This window comes from Mustelus asterias, chromosome 1, assembly GCF_964213995.1.
Source record: "Mustelus asterias chromosome 1, sMusAst1.hap1.1, whole genome shotgun sequence".
Lineage (NCBI taxonomy): Eukaryota > Metazoa > Chordata > Chondrichthyes > Carcharhiniformes > Triakidae > Mustelus > Mustelus asterias.
The window spans coordinates 29,566,648-29,586,098 of NC_135801.1; the positions used below are offsets into that span (position 1 = coordinate 29,566,648).

Genomic DNA, 19,451 nt, shown 5'->3' on the forward strand with positions numbered 1-19,451 from the left:
GCCAATTTGTTAGAGCCACAGAAGCTGAGGGGACAGACAGTAAATACACAGAGAGAACAATCAAAGGGAAAAATAGTATAATCGCCAACACTGGGGGAAGCAGGGGGGGGCAGATTCCATCTGACAGAGTAGAAGCCAATTCTAATGAGCAGACAAGAAGCAAGAGTGCAGAAACCTTTGTGGAGGCAATTAAAACCATATCTTCTCTGGACCAAGAAGAGACGTTTCACAAAATAACTCCTCAATTTGTAGTGTGATATCTATAAGCTGACCTTTACTTAAAAGAGCTATTGAAGTGGATGGTGTTTGGGAAGAGGGAAGTCATGAAAGAGTTCAGATCTCTTATATATACTTTGGATCAAAAAGGGTAATTTTTCCATAATTACTTCCTTCTTAGATCATTATTGTCCTGTTCATATACATGTATCTTTTCTATATTGTAATAAATAGTCTTTAATGAGTGCTATACTGTGACTGGGCTATTTACCTTCTCACTGGCTTTTCCACGTGATACCTCAAACCATTCCTGTAAACAAAATTATACACCACCATGAACAGGTGTTCCAAGTTGGGACACCCTCACAGATAACATCAGCAGGGTTCATGACACACTGCTTCTATGGTAAGCATGTCCTTCTTTCAGCAAGGAGACTAAAACTGTACATAGTACTCCGGGCATGATCTCGTGCTCCATATAATTGTATTAAGACTTCTTTACTCTTGTACTCCAAACCATTTGTAACAAAAGCTAAAATGCCAGGTGCCTTTCTATAATTGCTTGCTTTACCTGCATGTTGACTTTCTGTGACCTGTGTAAAAGGACATCCAGGTCCCTCTGAATAGCAACATTTCTCAGTCTCTCACTGTACAAAAAAAAATCTGTTTTAAAATGTACCAAAGTGTATAAACTTCACACCTCACCAGATTGCATTCCAACTGCCATCTGCTCGTCTACTCCCCCAACCTGTCTGTATCCTTCTGAAGTCTCTTTGTGTCCTCCTCACTGGTTACTTTCTCTCTAAACTTTAAGGCTGAGATCTTCCAGTCCTTCACGCCAATGGGATCTTCCCGTCCCACCTACGGTGCAACCCCACCACAGGTTTCCCAGTGGCGTGGGATGGAATCGATGGAAAATCCCATTGATAGTGGCAGCACCGGAAGATCCCACTGCCAGCCAATAGTGGGCTGCCTCCCACTGCCGAGAAGCACGATGCAGAGATGCCAGAAAATCTTGCCCTACATTTCTCAAAGTGGATCAAGTTCAGGTATGTTCTCTTTGAAGGTAGTAATGGAATTGGAATTTATGGATCCTTGCCCTATTCAAGTGTATTTTTTCTGCTTTGTATGATCTTGTCCTGCAAGTTGAATAACGGCGTTCAGACAATGCTTGTTTCAAGAGTACATATAATTGCACGTGAATGCCAATCCTGCAGTTCCTCTTAGGTTTTTGCAAATGCATTTGGATCATGCAACTAAGTTGGATTGAAATGACATATTGTCCAAAGTCCCTTTCGCATTTCACTGTAACTACAGTTTCTATGGTAAGCTGCAACTTGAAATTATGCTCTACTATGGGCTATGCCTTGAAAGAGCTCCAGCATTATCTAAGTGCTTTGGAAGCAGTATGAAAAATTAACAGCTTATGAATATTTCCAAAAGCTACTTGGTGTAGGAAACTCGGGTAACCGCACCTGGACAGTTTTCCTCAGGTTTGGCATCATCTTCTTCCGTTGCAACCTCAAGGGTCCTACTGGCAGTGTTCAGCTTGTCAACAATCAACTGCCAGATATTGGACCTCTCCTTTCTGCCCATCAGTGTTAAAATGGGAGCTCTCCTTTGTCTCAAATCATCCAGCATGACTTCTAGTATCTATGGCCAAGAACGCTTCACTTTACAGAAATGTTGTCAGGTCTAAACCTTTTTCCCTTATTTTGTAGGCGAGATTGCAGTTGCTTAAATTGCTGCCTCAAATTCCTGTTGGCTGCGCAGATGCTTCTTCAGGGAAGCAAGGATATTGGCAGGAAGCCTCCAGATTCAGCTAGTTATGTGAATTACAAATGCCTGGTAAAAAATGATCATACAAATTTGGTCAGTGGGATTGCTTGCATCACGCAATTCCCATCCCAATTGCGTCCAAACAGCAAATTCACCTTGTAATTACTAATGCAGACTTGGCCAATTTGAAATGAGAAATCAGGCACTTGCTAAGGTTGAATTGCAGGAAAGCGTAGATGCCTGAGCCAGCTTCCAACATTTAAAACGCTAAATCAAGTTTCCTTTTCCCAGCAGTAGATTCATCAATTTGGATAACCAGTATATTCTAGGAATGTGGATCAGATTCCAACAAAAGCATCTGACATGAAATAGTTTCACATCCATGTCACCTCACATGGGCAATTACAATCTGCTTCCCAAGTGTGTCCAAAATCCTCATCACCTTCGCAATTTATTATGCATGCAATGGGTGGGATTTTACGACCCTGCTCGGGCGAGAGTGGAAATCCCTGCCCGGGGTCAAGGAAGATTTCCGTTGTTGGACTCTTGCCCATGCCAATTTCGTGGCAGGCGAGGGTGGTAGAGATCCAACCAATGTCTCAAACCAATGATGTTCGGTCAGATTTTACTTTGATTGCAATATTCAATGCAGTGTATATTCAAATCATATCAATTGTAAAATGTTGCAGTGTTTTGACGGACACTAAAATCTGACAAGATTAGATGGTGACATGATAATGCATGATAATTTGTTTCGGAGTTCTGAAAGGTACTGCTTACCGGATTCCAGTCACAACGGGATAAAGGTCGGCACTGGCATTCTCCGCCAACTGTGCTTCAACAACTTTGAACGCCACTTTTTGTAAATCTATAATTGCAATTGACATATCCTCCAACATTCCAATCTCTTCACCTGAAGGTTAAAACAGACACCCTTTAAATATCAACAACTTTTCTACAAATCCGACAGATCTCTATCACGAGTGAAATGATCTTTGGTAAATAGATATAGGTAATATTGTCTGAAAATAAAGTTAATGAGACTCATCACACAGCTTTTTCTGCCTTTTTGCCCCCATGTTGGTCCATCAAGACCTATGCTTGGCTGTGACCTTGTTAGACAAACCCAAATGGTACCTCCTATGATGTAACAGCAGGCAGCCCCCTTGCTCCAGTCTAGTTAAAATAGATTGACGTATTCCGAAAATAGCCCAAAGTTGAAAATGTTATGTACTTACCGAGATTGAATCAGGATAAATGTCCCAATGTCAATTTGTGGTTATTAGCAGATTGGCAAAATGTCAAAATCATGTAGCCCAAGCACTACATAAAAGAGATATTTACCAACACCCATTCCCCAACAAAGTGTGAAAACTATCATAGTTATGCCAATGTAGCTTAAAATCTGTGAACAAGCTCCCAAATAGCTCGATTGATAGTAAGATTGCTACATTATTTGGAAACAAAAAACTTTTCCGACAAAGGTGAGGCCTGAGCACATGGTTTTACCAGAAGGCTTTGTAATTTATTTCAGACAAGTCAAACGTCTGTCAACAAAACAAAAACTGAGAACAATTACATTGTTAGCCATTTTGACCCATACTTCAGGTTTAAACGGGTAACTGTAAGCAATGATTTGTTCTTAAGAGTAGTCTTGTTGAAGAATTCTTGACAAGATTTTACTGCACAGTTTGTACTCTGACCTACCATGTGTGTTCTGTTAGGGGGCATTCCCATGAATGACCTTTTGTCTTTATCGTTTCTCATCCATACCCAAACTGCTTTCACATTCTAGTTCCCTTAATGTAGATCATCCCTCTCTAAGGTGCTAATACCATTATTAATTAACAGAGCCACCCCATCTTTTCCTAGCTTCTTGTCTTTCATAAATGTCATTACCCTTCAATATTCAGGTCCCAACCTATGTTAGCCTGCAGCCATGTCTCTGTAATAGCTGTCAGATTGTACTTACATGTTTCTATTTTCACTATTAGTTCATCTGTTCTGTTTTGAATGCGATGTACATTTAGATACAGAGCCTTTAGTTTTGTCCTTTAATTATTTTTATAACATCTAGCCTTGCTATCTGATATAGAAATCGATGCAAAGATTACAGTATCCGAATCTGATCACATCAACAAATTGATGGTTAGTGTGCAGCAAGTGAACAGTGTGGAAATAGAAGTCGCTCTGAATGTGCCAAGTGACATTTCACAATGGTTTGTGTTGGGAGTGATTTATGTACCATATACATAAGTCATGTATATTTCACAAATTGAGCACACAATATCAACATTTGACAAGGACTGAAAATTGGAAGCACATCAAGTTGTGGTCAGAAAGATAGCAAAAGGATATGGATGGTGGTAGACTAAATACAGACAATTGTGAGGTAATACCTATCTGCAAGGAAGAATGAGGGGAAAAATATGCTGAGTTATAAAACTTTAAAAGGAGTTGAAAAGCAGAGGGACTTATTGGTCAGCCACACAGATGTTTAAAAGTGGAAACAGAAAAGGTGATAAATAGATTTTACTAAAAAAGAGAATACAGAATTCTTGGTTTCATAAATAATCATAGAAGACCAGCATTCTTACATCACAGAACCCCAACAGTGCAGAAGGCGGCCATCTGGCCCATCGAGCCTGCACCAGCAATTCCACCCAGGCCCTATTCTCGTAACCCCACGAATTTATCCTGTTAATCCCCCTGACATCAAGAGGCAATTTACCATGGCCAATCAACATAGCCCGCACATCTTTGGATTGTGGGAGGAAACTGGCGCACCCGGAGGAAACCCATGCAGACATGGGGAGAACGTGCAAACTCCAATAAGTCCCTCTGCTTTTCAACTCCTTTTAAAGTTTTATAACTCAGCATATTTTTCCCCTCATTCTTCCTTGCAGATAGGTATTACCTCACAATTGTCTGTATTTAGTCTACCACCCATCCATACCCTTTTGCTATCTTTCTGACCACAACTTGATGCGCTTCCAATTTTCTGTCCTTGTCAAATGTTGATATTGTGTGCTCAATTTGTGAAATATACATGACTTATGTATATGGTACATAAATCACTCCCAACGCAAACCATTGTGAAATGTCACTTAGCACATTCAGAGCGACTTCTATTTTCACACAGTTCACTTGCTGCACACTAACCATCAATTTGTTGATGTGACCAGATTCAGATACAGTAATCTTTGCAACGATTTCTATATCAGATATCAAGGCTAGATGTTACAAAAATAATTAAAGGACAAAACTAAAGGCTCTGTTTCTAAATGTACATAGCATTCAAAACAGAACAGTCCCGAGGCTGGAATTGAACACGGGTCCCTAGCGCTGTGAGGCAGCAATGCCAACCGCAGTGCCACCATGCCGCTCTAAGAAGGCAAAGAGCAGCTGGTTAAGTTTCAGTTAGAATACTGTATTCACTTTTGGACACTTTATTTTAGGAAGGGTGTCAAGGCCACAAAGTGGGCACAGAAGTGAGTTACTTTGAAGAAATGGAGGGTGAGAGACTTTAATTATGAGCTCATTTCAGTCAATTGGAGAATAGATATGCATGGTGTGTACTAAAATTATATGAATTTTAATTCCATAAATTACAGGTTAAGCAATCTGTCTTTCAACTGATGTTGAGTGGCAATGAGAAATAGATGAGTATTTGACAGACAAAAAGAGGAAGAACAAAGTGGAGCATATATTGCGGAATAAAGGAAAGCCATGCCAAGTGTCAAGAAAGTGGAAAAGGCAAAATTAATAAAATGCAAACGAGTGATCAGTTTTAAAGTTCTTTCATGAACTGCGGGTGTCGCTGGCTAAGCCAGTATTTGTTGCCTGTGCCTAATTAGCCTTGGGGAAGTGCTTCTTCCAATTTGTGTTCAACATGGAGGAGTATTGATTCACCAGCTGGACAGAGGGGAGGAGGCTTCCAGTTGTAGGTGCTCACAATCAGCAAGATGTTTCCTAGTCTATGGCTCACCTAATGCAATGAGCGCGGAATCAATGTTGAGGACTCTAAGGGCAGCTCTTCCCGACTGTATACCTTGTGCTGCCACCTGTGGTAGCTCTGTCCTGCCAGTGGGACAGGACATACCTAGGGATGACGGCGTCTGGGATACTGTTTGTAAAGTGCTAACTGATGAATATAACTATGCCAGGCTTCTACTTAACCAGCCTGTGGGACAGCTCGCTCAATTTTGGCAGAGGCCTGAAATGTTGAGTGTAGAAATAACAGTGGAAATAACCATGAGTGAGACAAAGACAAACAGCAAATATGGCTGCAGGTTTCCAAAAGAGCAACGTAATCAGAAACACAGAAGAAAGCTGTGCAGAGATAGAGAGATATACCCAGAGAAAGCAGAAAAGGAACTAAAAATAGAACAAAATGTTTCAGAGGCCTGAAGTAGAATAGGCTTTGGGGCCCTCTACAGACATTTATTTGCAATAACAACATCTCAAATGTCAGGATTAATTTGTCAGTTATTTGAATAGATAATTCACCTTTCTATATTTATTCCAATAATCAATGAATTTAAATTTTTTTTTGCAAAGGTGAGGGATAAATGCAAGTTATAAAACACAGAACAGTAAAAACGATTGTTGAAGAAAGATGATTATGGAAGAAATATTTCTAATTTGCTACATGCACAATGTTTAATTAAGGGTACAAAGATTGGACATTTGGACTTATTGAAAATTTTACTGTTACTGCATGACAAAATAAAGTCCAGCAAATAAAACTCATGTGCCTGCAATTTTGTTGGAGCAATTCCTGTTCCACTGCAGTAACTTCATCAGAAACATTGTTTACAAACAGAAACCTCATTTCTGATGTTAAGTAGTGAGGAAAATTAAAATTAAAAAATAAAATTGGAATTAAATAGAGAGAGGGGATAAAAGGGAATTGATAGGTGCAGCTGTTTGAAGGAATGTTTTGATATGTGACTTAGCATACCAGTGAGAGAAGCTAGTGTTTACTTTTGTGACTAGGGGAAAACATTGGGGTGCAGAGGAGATGACTTCAAAGTGGAGAAATAAGAGAATTGGCATTATATGCTAAAAGCCGGGTCCACAGGGTGGGTAAATGATAATGCATAGCATGATAATTGGAGATAGGGACACAGTAGTAGCAGCTACTGTCATAGCCACACCCAGCATAGAAAGCAGACTCTCCCAAAAACAATTTATTGCTAAAAAGCTGCTGTTGAAAATCCAAACCTTGAACAGGGAAGATTATCCCTTCCCTGAAACTGAAGACAACATTCCCAAACATGTTCAAATAACCTGTGGGTAGTAATAATCTGCTGTATTTAGCTTATCGAGTTATATATCGGATATTGTTTGGGGAAAAAAAAAAGGGACATTTCTGAGAGTTCAGGAAACATAGATAGTTGGGAACAAAGGGTAACTTCATCAGAAACTGTGTGTGCGTATAGCCAGCAGTGTGGTTAAGCGTACCATTATAGTGTTTCTTGTTGTATGTTTTCTTTTAAGTTAATGAATGTACTTTATTGATTGATCACAACAAGACTTTACTGTTCCTCCCTGGTTTGCATATCTTTTCTCACATTATACCAAATTGAAAATATACACCACTAAGAACCAGTGTTCCAAATTAGCCTTCTGGGTTTTGGGATACTCTTGCACTTAACATCAGTGTGGCTCTTAACACTGGAGTACTTCTGGTGTTGAAGAGGAAGCAACCGGCCATGACTGCATAATTCTGCTGTCACTTTTGTTGTATTTGAAGTGAAGTTCTAGCAGAGGAAATTGCTGGGAGCTGAAGTGAAACATGTTGGCATTAATCTTGAAAAATAGTGATGATGGTAATCCTAACCAAAAGACTATCAATTTTTGACAAGTTTTAAACATTTTTTTTATTCATAACTAATTTAAAAATTGTATCCTCAGATAAAACTTTTGAATGAGCCTATGAAACAGCATTATTTTTAAGTAATGCTCCAAAGGCAATAAGTTATCTTACTTTTCTGTAATCTTCCTGTGTCATATACACTTCAAATACCACAGAAGTTCAGGGCACAAAATGAGGCCATTTCTCTCACCACATCTGAGCAAACTCTTTGCAAAAGCAATCTAAAACTAATCCCACTACCTCTCCAAAGCTTCCCCTGTTTCAAACATTTATCCAATTCTTCCTTCGAACATGCAATGGTCATTGTTTTGAACATTCCCCCTGCCATAGCAATCCACTCTTCAACAATCATCCAGATAAAGACATTTCTTGTAAAGTCTCTCCTCAATATATTTAGTGACAATTTTAAATCAATGACACTCCTGTAACCCCCATTACTAATTCCTCACCCAGAGGAAATAGCTGGCAGAACTTCTTAGATGGTAACAGAGTATATGATAAAGTGTGAAAACGCTCTCATTTGACAAGTCGCACAAAATTACTGAACACAGTGCTTCCATTTGCTTCATTTTAAAATGTTTCCTCAATTTCTTGACTGACTTCCCTGGTCAGTATAAATGCAGATTTTGATACAGGGGAAGACGCAAGGGAAGAATCTAGAACAATGTACTGAGGGAATATCCAAAGCTGAGTATTACATTAAGCCTGGTTTGTATTGTTCCAATAATTAAATGGCAGTAATGCACCATTGGTTCCATTAACAGAAGATTTGGACTCTACAAGTAAAACATGAACAGTAATCAGTTAAAATTACACAATATACATAATAAGGCATGCTGAGAAATTCATATTTGATTTATATACACTAATTTTTCCTTGCCCAGGGTTCACATGTTTGAGGCAACAAATAATAGACCATATTATTGCATGTTGTTCAGCCATTACTTGCTGTTATCCACAGGGTCTCTTATTAGCCTAGTTCAACACTTCAATATTCAATTGCTCTTGAACTTTGTGTTCCGACCATCAGCAGGACAAATTGGCCACCTTCAACAAGCACCTTTATCTGAAAGAGCTTTCCTACAGTTAAGCAGTGTGTGCTAATAAAACAAGATGCGTTACTCACTGTATGTACTGAGAAGACCTTCAAACTGCACCAGTAAACCCACAGTGTGAAGCTGCAGTAGGAAACCCTGGTCTTGTAAACATGTATGCAGCTTGATCACAAAACCACAGACAAGGCCCGCAAGCTAAAGAGAAGAAAACTAATAAGATATTCATTTTAAAATATAGTGAATAGTTTTGTTATTATTTATCAACAAAAACATTTTCAGATGTATTTACATTCAGTATTGAAGAAACTATGGTCAAATAGAATTAAATTGACAGTATTGTCATTCCTATCCATTACAAACTGAGAGAGACAAGTCATATTCTTTTTCCCTAATAGGGAAGAATCTCTTGTCCGTAATATGAAAATTTCACGAGAACTAGGAAAATGTTAGCCAAGACTTTGTTACGGTAAGCATCGTCTATACAGAGGCACAACAACTTCCCATTCGAATGATATTGTGCCCTTATAAAATCCAGTACAAAAGCAAACAAACACTACAGGTGTTGGAAATCTGAAATAAATGGAGAAAATGCTGGAAATGTTCAGCTGTTCTGGCAGCGTCCGTGGAGGGAAAAAACAGGGCTCACATTTCAGATCAATGACTTTTCATGGTGAAGCTTTTTCTGTTCTTATTCCTTATAAAACCTGTTCAGTTTCCAAAATCTTGGACCATGTACAGTAATGATCTTTAAAAATGTTTCACAGTGAAATTAAATATAGGATCTCAATTTGTAATCATTATAGTGTGAGAACGTAAAAGAATAATGACTAATACTCCCAAGGCACTGCCAACACTGCTAGAGAGCCAAGTGATGTGAGAGAGCGTGGGAAAATAACTTAGCCTCGATTCCAAATCTCCTTCCGGCATGCCCTAGGCCAATGACTCATATTCTTCATGTGTAGAAAATTTCATGTCATGTCAATACACTTTGCCACTGTGTTAGATGCTCTGTGTTTAATCATAATTCTATTTCCTTCAACTTCCTCCAACAGATTAAGAGAAAACATTTGCATTTAAATAGTGCCTTTTCTAACTTTTCTAACATGCCTCAAGAGAACTCACCATTCAACCAGCAAAAAGTACCCAATCGAACAGCACTTACAGACAGCGGACAACTACAGAAGAACCTCCAAATCTTTTCCAAGCCACCAGACCTGGTTGTATCTAGTTTTTTTTTTGAGAGTGACTAAGATTCTGTTAGTACTGTTTTGGTACTAAATGATCCTTATCTTTATTTGAACAGCATTTCAGTTGAACCATCCTTTAATTAAAATTGTTACTTGTTTAGTTAAAGTTCCCGGTTGGTTGAATAAAATAAGTTGTTAATTATTCACTTAAAGCTACCTTTAGGAAGGAGCACCGTGTACAGTTCTAGCCACCCTATCGTAGAAAGGACATTATTAAGCTAGAAAGAGTGCAGGAAAGATTTACTAGGATGCTACCGGGACTTGATGGTTGGAGTTATAAGGAGAGTCTGAATAGACTGGGAATTTTTTTCTCTGGAGCGTAGGAGGCTGAGGGGTGATCTTATAGAGGTCTATAAAATAATGGGGGACATAGGTCAGCTAGATAGTCAACATATTTTCCCAAAGGTAGGGGAGTCTGAAACTAGAGGGCATAGGTTTAAGGTGAGAGGGGAGAGATACAAAAGGGTCCAGAGGGGCAATTGTTTCACACAGAGGGTAGTGAGTGTCTGGAAAAAGCTGCCAGAGGTAGTAGTTGAGACGGGTACAATTTTGTCTTTTAAAAAGCGTTTAGACAGTTACGTGGGTAACATGGGTATAGAGGGGTATGGGCCAAAGGCGGGCAATTGGGACTAGCTTAGTGGTTTTTAAAAAAAAGGGCCGGCATGGACAATTTGGGCCGAAGGGCCTGTTTCCATGCTGTAAACCTCTATGACTATAACTTCAGGACTTCCCAAAGTGCTTTAGAACCAATGAATACTTTTGAAGTGTAACCACTATTGCAATGTAGGGAAAGTAATAAAGTATAGATGTTAGAGTAAATTTTATGCACAATAGCAGCTCAGACATACACACTGTGGCACTATTTCAGTTATTTACAGTGGCAGGATGAAGCGTTACTTGGCACTGCCAAATATTTTGATTTCATCTGCGTTGAATAATCCAAATGTACAATGACTTAGGACCTGTTAACTGCTTATGCTAGCGTTCTCTCACTGTCAGCACATCATACAGAATAGAAGAATTTTTCAGGCAATTTTATGACAGAGTGGAATTTAATACCTTCCCCATTGGCGTGTTTGGTGGTGGGGAAAACATTTAATCAGGTGGAGGATGGGGGTGTTGGGAATTTGGCACCTTCCCGCCTTTGTTCCAATTAGGTCTGTGGCAGGAAGGCCCATAGTAACACCTACCCACCCCACTGCCAATTAAAGTTCTTAAATGTGCCCAAATTTCCCAATTAAGGAATTCACCCTGTCGCTGTTGGTATTCACAAAGTGGCAGGCAGGGGTTTGCCAAGTGGGAAAACCCTGAAAAACCCTGTTGGGTTGCTTGTTGGTGACTTTGAGGCAGGGTGGTCTCTCATCTCTCATTCAAAGACTGCCTGATCAAGGGGCCAGCATCAATGGGGAGGGGGGGGGGGGGGGGGGCGGGGACAGGATAGAGGTACACCTTGCCCTTGCAGCTGAATTCCTCCCTTCTTGCATGGATCACCCTTTCGCCATCACCCACCTGTACTAGCGATCTTGCCAGGTGTAGTACAGGCAGTAATTACCGCCACCCTGGTGGCGTTACCGAGCAACGAAGAGCTGTTGGCCTCTGACTGGCCGGTGGCTCTCGGAAACCAGGAGTTCCTCCCTCAGAATCCTGGATTCCTGCTGTTGTCCAGTTAATTTGACGGGCCTTCCTGAACAGGAGGTCACACTGGGCTTTTGCCGGCTCTCTAGCGCGCAGGCGAGAACAATATTTTCTCCATTAAATACCGCACTTAAAGTCGATTTAAAGGAGCAACGAATAATGTGTAATTTGAGCATGCCAATTCACGATACAGAAGTGAGTCGTTAGAGTCCTGGTTTTCAGTTTTAACTGATAGAAACATAGAAACCCTACAGTGCAGAAGAAGGCCATTCTGATACTAAGATTGCTGGAGTTGCAGATAGTGATGAAGATTGCCAGAGAATACAGCAGGATATAGATAGGCTGGAAAATTGGGCGGAGGAATGGCAGATGGAATTTAATCCGGACAAATGCGAGGTGATGCATTTTGGTAGGTCCAATTCAGGTGGGAGCTACAAAATAAATGGCAGAACCATCAGGAGCATAGACACACAGAGTTCTGGGAGTACAGGTCCACGGATCCTTAAAAATGGCAGCACAGGTGGAAAAGGTGGTGAAGAAAGCATATGGCATAATTGCCTCCATCGGACGGGGCATCGGGTATAAAAGTTGACAAATTATGTTACAGTTGTTTAAAACGTTGGTTAGGCCACATTTGGAATACTGTGTCCAATTCTGGTCACCACACTACCAGAGGGATGTGGAGGCTTTGGAGAGAGTACAGAAAAGGTTTAGCAGGATGTTGCCTGGTATGGAGGGTATTAGCTATGAGGAGAGATCTCCCTGGAAAGACAGAGACTGAGGGGACGACCTGATAGAAGTTGATAAAATTATGAGGGGTATAGATAGGGTGAACAGTTGGAAGCTTTTTCCCAGGGCAGAAATGACAATTACAAGGGGGCACAATTTCAAGGTAAGGGGGGAAAGGTTCAGTGGAGATGTGCGGGGGAAGTATTTTTTACAAAGAGACTGGTGGGAGCCTGGAATGCACTGCCAAGTGAGGTGGTTGAGACAAACACGTTAGCGACATTTAAGACTTATCTGGATAGACAAATGAATAGACGGGGAATAGAGGGATACAGGCGGTTGGTCTAGATAGGACAACGTGATCGGCGCAGGTTTGCGGGGCCGGAGGGCCTGTTGCTGTGCTGTATTGTTCTTTGTTCATTTGGCCCATTGCGCCTGCACGGAAAACGATCCTACCCAGGCCCGATCCCCGTAACCCCAAACATTTAACCTGCTAACCCCTCTAACCAACACATCCCGGGACACTAAGAGGTAATTTAGCTTGGCCAATCAACCTAACCCGCACATCTTTGGACTGTGGGAGGAAACCGGAGCCCCCCGGAGGAAACCCCCGCAGACCCAGGGAGAATGCGAAAACTCCACACAGTGACCCAAGCTGGGAATCGAACCCAGGTCCCTGGAGCTGTGAAGCAGCATTGCTAACTACTGTGCCACCCGATTGTGCGCAAATTTTTGAATTGGTGTGTATTTTCAAACTGATGTAGAACATTTGAGAAAACACACACAAAGTGATGCTTCCACCTACTTCACTATTAGCATAAGGAGCAGATAATGATTGATTTTACAGTGCAAGAGGCCATTTGGCACACTGTCCAAGTGTACATCAGCTGGAGCCTATTACAATTCCATAAAATTTTACATTCTTTCTTTTCCAATGCTTACTCAACTTCCTTTTGAATTGCCTTTGCTTTAATAGCCACTTGCGATAACATATTTCATGTTCTAATAACTCAGATTGAAATAAGTTCACCCTGGTGTTATTTCCTCATGAGAAGCAGCCGAGAAAGATGAAAGTGGTGGCACTTCTGAAAAGATGGGGCATGAGGGATTTGTATGTTGAGCTTTTGAACATAAAATGAAAGCTGGATGCACTGAAGGAATCTGTCACCTTATTTCTGAGTCACTTTTCTAAGTGGTTTTGCACAGGCAGCCCCACACTGGCCTCATGGGTATCACTGATTGAAGCACTATCATTTTGCAATGATTTACAGGGACACAGAAGTTAATGTAACTACAATCTGTTTACTCATTAGAATGGCTCATCGTTATTGCATTGCTGTGATCATTTCAATTTAGGGAATAAGCACAGGATGAAATTACATTGAAAATAAGTAATAGAAATGATGACAGAATCTTTAAAGAGAGGCACCAATTATAATATCAAATGCACATTCAAATATCAATGTTTAGAATAAATTTCACTTTCATGGTGCTGCTCACACATTTATATTCAGCGGTAGGTGGACAGCGCTATGCAGAATAATTGTAAGTGGAGTCTTGATGCTTCTCAAAAGTATTTCCGATCAAAGCATTTCTGCTCACAATGTTCATTCCCTGCCCTCGTTCTGCCTAGTTACTATCCTGGTCCGTTTCCTATTTATTTATCTCAAATGAGTAAGTAATAGTATAATTTAAGTGAGGAGTTTATTGCAAGAGAAATGGAATATGCAAGTAGGGAAGCTTTGCTGCACTTGTACAAGGCCTTGGTGAGGCTACATTCGGAATATTGTGTACCATTTTGGTCTCCTTATTTTAAAAAGGAGATGATTGTATTAGAAGCAGTACCGAGAAGATTCACTCAACTCATTCCTTGGAAGAGTGGGCTAATCTTACGAAGAAAGGTTGATAAGTTTGGGCCTATACCCACTGTTGTTCAGAAGAATGAGATCTGACCTTATTGAAACATATAGGGCGCGGTCTTACTGACGGTTCACTCCACACTCCCGCTGCAGCGAGGTCGGAGAATTTGGCGTCCAGCCAAATCGCCATTCACTGCAGCGGGATGGGAAAATCCCGCCAACGTGAACGGCCGTAATATTCCGGCCATAGGATTCTGAGGGGACTTGACAGAGTGGATATGGGGAGGATGTTTCCTCTTCTGGGGGAGACTAGAACTAGGAGTGACAGTTTAAAAATAAAAATTTAGGGCAGAGATGAGAAGAATTTCTTTTCTTGGAGAGTCATAAGTCTGGTAAATTCTCCTCCCTAGAAAGAAATGGAAGTTGGGTCATTGAATTTGTTCAAGACTGAGTTAGATAGATTTCTGATAGATAAGGGGTGGGGGGGCGGTTTGAGACCAGAACAGATCAGTCATGAACTTACTAAATGGCAGAGCAGGCTTGAAATGCCAAATAGCCTACTCCTGCTGCTAAGTCCAATGTTCCTGTATAAATCACATTAGGAGTACTCGACCAACAAGAACTTGCTGGCTAATTTGCAAATTAAATCGGACCTTTGACCACACAATATCTCTTGGGAATTGTCATCTCATTGGCGAATACTCATCCCAGGTTGTAAGGTTTCCAAATATGTGCAGTCGGCTAGTTGGGTGTACATTACAAAATACAGGGAGATATATAAAGATGTGCAACGGATCAGAAGAATGCATTGTTGTTTGCTATTATAGTTAAAGGGCAAGATCCTCTGACCCTCCCGTGGCGTTTCTCAGCAGTGGGAAGTAACCTGCCATTGGCTGGCAGTGGGATCTTCTGGTCCTGCTGCTGTCAATGGGATTTCCCATTGAATCCACCCCTCACGGCCGGGAAACCCACGGCAGGGGTGCACCATTCTCAGGACTGGACGATTCTGCCAGTTAACAGCCGGAAGATCTCGCCCACAGTTTTTTTTTGATGGAGAGGGGATTTATGCATGATTTTGATTTGTTCCTGGTAAATATTTTCCATTTGTATAAATTTTAATTTGAGAGATACATACGGAGGTGGTTGAAGAGCTATCTTGGAGTTGTATCTTGGAGAATTTTATTTGCTGGGATAGGGTATGGTAGAATTGTACGTGGTGGAACATAAGTGCGAAGAAATTTAAATTTGAAGCAATATGATTGTTTAAAAGATAAAAAGTAAAAACAGAAAACTGTCCAAAATGTTGATGTAGTCAACAAACTCAATGTCATTAACTAAGATAAAGTTTTATTCCAGCAGTAGGTTTTGTATCATTGATAAAAACTTATTGCTCTTTATTTAAAACATTATTCCATTATTAAATGGGACAGAACAACAATGCCTTACTTAAAATGTAAAAATGGAGATTACCAGGAGAGGCATATTGTGATGTTTTCAATTTTTGATTTTAATCATTGGCGTATAGCAGCTTATAAAACATTAATCAGGATTTTTCCTGCTTTTAGAAACTGAGTTTAATCTGTATTCTTTTTAATCTGCAAGGAATAGAAATGCCTATCGCTTTAGTTTACCACTTGATGAAATTGGTCTGCAGCATTTTATTAGCTTTGCTGATAAATGCATAGTCAAACCAAGCAGTCCGTAAAAATGTTTATTTCACACCTCAAGTGTTTAAGAACCAATTAAATTATCAAGTAACAACCAGAAATATCATCCCAGTTTTAGAGATTGGCAAATTGTTGTAGATTCTTGGCTTCCTTGGAACAGAAACTCAGCAGTTCCATTTTGTATAATTTTTTTTAAAAGCAAGATGTCTGTGAGTATGGGAGTTTAAATGTTTGGATAAAAATTGCTTAAATGTAATACTTTAGGCAAATGGTGAACTCCCGAATTTTAGAATGCTGTAACATAATCAGTAGAGTCCTGGTGACACTATTTACCACAAATATAACATCTGTACATTCTACACAATTATCAGCTCTCTGGCTGAATAATCCTATGACTCAATGCTGACTATTCGTTATGGATATTTGAACACACGGTGGACAATGTCCTTGATTAATTTAGCAGTACTTTCACCCAACTTGGGTCACTGTCTATGTGGAGTTTGCACGTTCTACCTGTGTCTGCGTGGGTTTCCTCTGGGTGCTCCGATTTCCTCCCACACTCCAAAGATGCGCAGGTTAGGTGCATTGGCCATGCTAAATTCTCCTTCAGTGTACCCGAACAGGCACCAGAGTGTGGTGACTAGGGGATTTTCACAGTAACTTCATTGCAGTGTTAATGTAAGCCCACTTGTGACACTAAATAAATAAATTTTAAACTTTGAGTTGGAAGATTGCGAGTTTAAGAACCAAAAGAAAATCTAGAAATTAGAATCTACTGATGCCCATGAAACCATCGTCCATTGTTGGAAAAACCCATCTGGTTCATTAAAGTCGTTCAGGGAAAGAGATCTACCGTCCTTAGCTGGTCAGGCTTACATGTGACTCCAGAGCCACAGCAATGTGGTTGACTCTTGACCCCACTCTTGTGGGTTAGGTTGATTGGCCATGCTAAATTGATCTTAGTGTCAGGGGGATTAGCAGGGTAAATATGTGAGGTTACGGGAATAGAGCCTGTGGTGGGAATGTGCTCAGTGCAGACCCAATGGGCCGAACTGCCTCTTTCTGCACTGTAGAGATTCTACGATTCTGTGAATTCTAGCCATAATCTAGAAAGGAAATTGCAGAATGAGTACTGGATTCACAGAGGGGACAATGAATCTAGGTTCTATCTGGTTGATTCTATTATGCTATTTGAAAAGCAGAAAAAGGTTTCTCTGGTTTTCGGGCTTTCCTCCCTCAACAAAGATCACTAGAAACAGATTAATGGTTATTTATCATATTGATACTTGCAGAATTTAGCCAGAGAATGGAGCACTCTGAGCTGTTAGAGAGGTGTGCTAATGTTTAATATAAAATAATTTATTCATTGACAAGAGTAGATACAGGTATTATGAATTCATATTCCTGGCACAGAACTTAAAATTAAAAAGCAAAAATCATATAAGATCCACTGACCTCAGCATCAAATGTCCCACATGTATAAAATCTACCTTATGTTATACAAAGGAATTCCTCTGACAACACATTTGCATGAAAATCCTTTGCATGCTACACTAACACGTCTATGAATCCTTTTAAATAAAAATGAAGAATGACAATCAAAATATTACACAATGTTACCTGCTCCTTTTTCTGACATTCCTATTGTGTCAGAAGATCATGGTTCAAGTGCTATTCTAGGATGCAAGAACAGAAATCTTAGGTGAAACTCCAGCGCAGTATCGAGGAATACTACACTGTCGGAAGTGTCAACTTTCGGTAACCAAGGCTCCATCTGCCCTGTCACATGGATGTAAAATATCCCGTGGCATGATTTCAAAGAACGGGGATATCCCCAGTCTCCTGGTTAATTCTTACCCCTCAATCAACATCACAAAAAAGGACAAGATTATCTTGCCGTTATGACATTATTGATTGAGGGAGCTTGTTGTGTGCATACTGGCTGCCATATTTCCTACATTATAACAGTGAATGTGTTTCAAAAAGTACTTAATTGGTTGTAAAGCACTTGGGAGATACTGACGTTGTGAAAATGCAAGTCTCTCTTACTTTTATTGTTGCATTCTGCTGCTACCTCCTTGTTTTTTTACAGACTGGGCCTCGATCTTTTACAATCATGATTAATTTCTGGATGTATTGCTCTATCATTTTATTTCTGGATATGTTTCTCTATCATTTGGTTGACCAAGATCATAAGCCTCTGTTTCAATGAAAAATATTTTTTTTCCTGTATCAGAATGACAAGCTGTCCAACAATAAAAGGCGTGAAGGGAAAGTTACATCCCTGCGTTAAAAAAATTAGCAAATTCCATGAGACAAAATCATTATATGTTTTGAAGACTTTCCTGTCCAGCAGTTTTAGCTGGTTTTATTTTGGAACAGGAGAGCAAAAGCATTTAAAATTCTGTACAACAAAGCTCCGCAATAGAGCATCCGTTATGAGTTTTACAATCCCATTGGCGATGCTCTATTACTCAAGTGCTACAACACTTGCCAAGCAAGAGATGCCTATCTAGTGCTGAGCATACACTCAGTATCTAAGCAAACAGTGACCCCATAACCTGACAGTCAAGTAGGTGATACACTTTGGAAGAAAAAACAAGATGAGGGAGTATTCAATGAATGGCAAGGCACCGGGTAGCTCAGTGGAACAGAAGGATCTTAGGGTAACTATTCCCAGATCCCTGAAGGTGGCAGAGTACATGAATAGGATAGTTAAGAAGGCATATGGGACACTTGCTTTCATCAGTAGTGGAATAGAGTACAAGAGCATGGGGATAATGTTGGAGCGGGCGAGTCTCACAAGATGGCATACTTCGTTGGCCTCGGGCATGATCTTACGAGCCTTGGGCGGGCATGCCGGTAAAATTCCGGCCTATGACTCTAACCTCTCCAGTTTATGTACACTTCAAGTGAACATCTGAATAAATTCCCTGATTGTTCAGTGGTAAAATGCATGTACTAGGGCGGAACTAATCCATGTCAAATAGCATCATTCCAGCTTCCAATTGTAGGTGTGTTGTTAAATTCTCTCATCTCAGCCCTGGCTACAATTGGTTGCAGTGCCCCTAGGATAAAGAGGTAAGACGACAGGCTGCTAATCATGATCAATAGCTCCTACCAGAATGTGTTCACATCTGTGCGCTGGATGAGTACAAAGTCAGACTTGGCTGTGATACTACTTCTGAGTCAGATATTCACCATCTATGTTTACACATTCATGATGTTTTTTTTTGAACCAGATAGTGGAGGATAGCTATGCTTGTTGAAATATACTCGGAACAAATCAATGTCTTTGAGGGTAAGGAAGTAGATTGGAGGGAAACAAGCTAATGTGGATCTTTATCATAAATGGTGATTTTAGAAAGCCGCACCCTGAGGCTTGT

At 40.2% G+C, this 19,451-nt stretch overlaps 1 protein-coding gene across 3 annotated transcripts in view; it reads right to left on the reverse strand.

Annotated features, from left to right (window-relative positions):
• Positions 1 to 19,451, reverse strand: part of inpp4b (inositol polyphosphate-4-phosphatase type II B) — a 413,442-nt gene that overhangs the window by 81,104 nt on the left and 312,887 nt on the right. For all 3 annotated transcript variants that reach the window (XM_078210873.1, XM_078210864.1, XM_078210883.1), the window contains exons 14-15: positions 9,003 to 9,126; positions 2,776 to 2,908 (exon numbers count right to left, since the gene is read on the reverse strand). In XM_078210873.1, the coding sequence (XP_078066999.1) occupies positions 2,776 to 2,908; positions 9,003 to 9,126 (257 nt within the window). The remainder of the gene's footprint in view (positions 1 to 2,775; positions 2,909 to 9,002; positions 9,127 to 19,451) is intronic.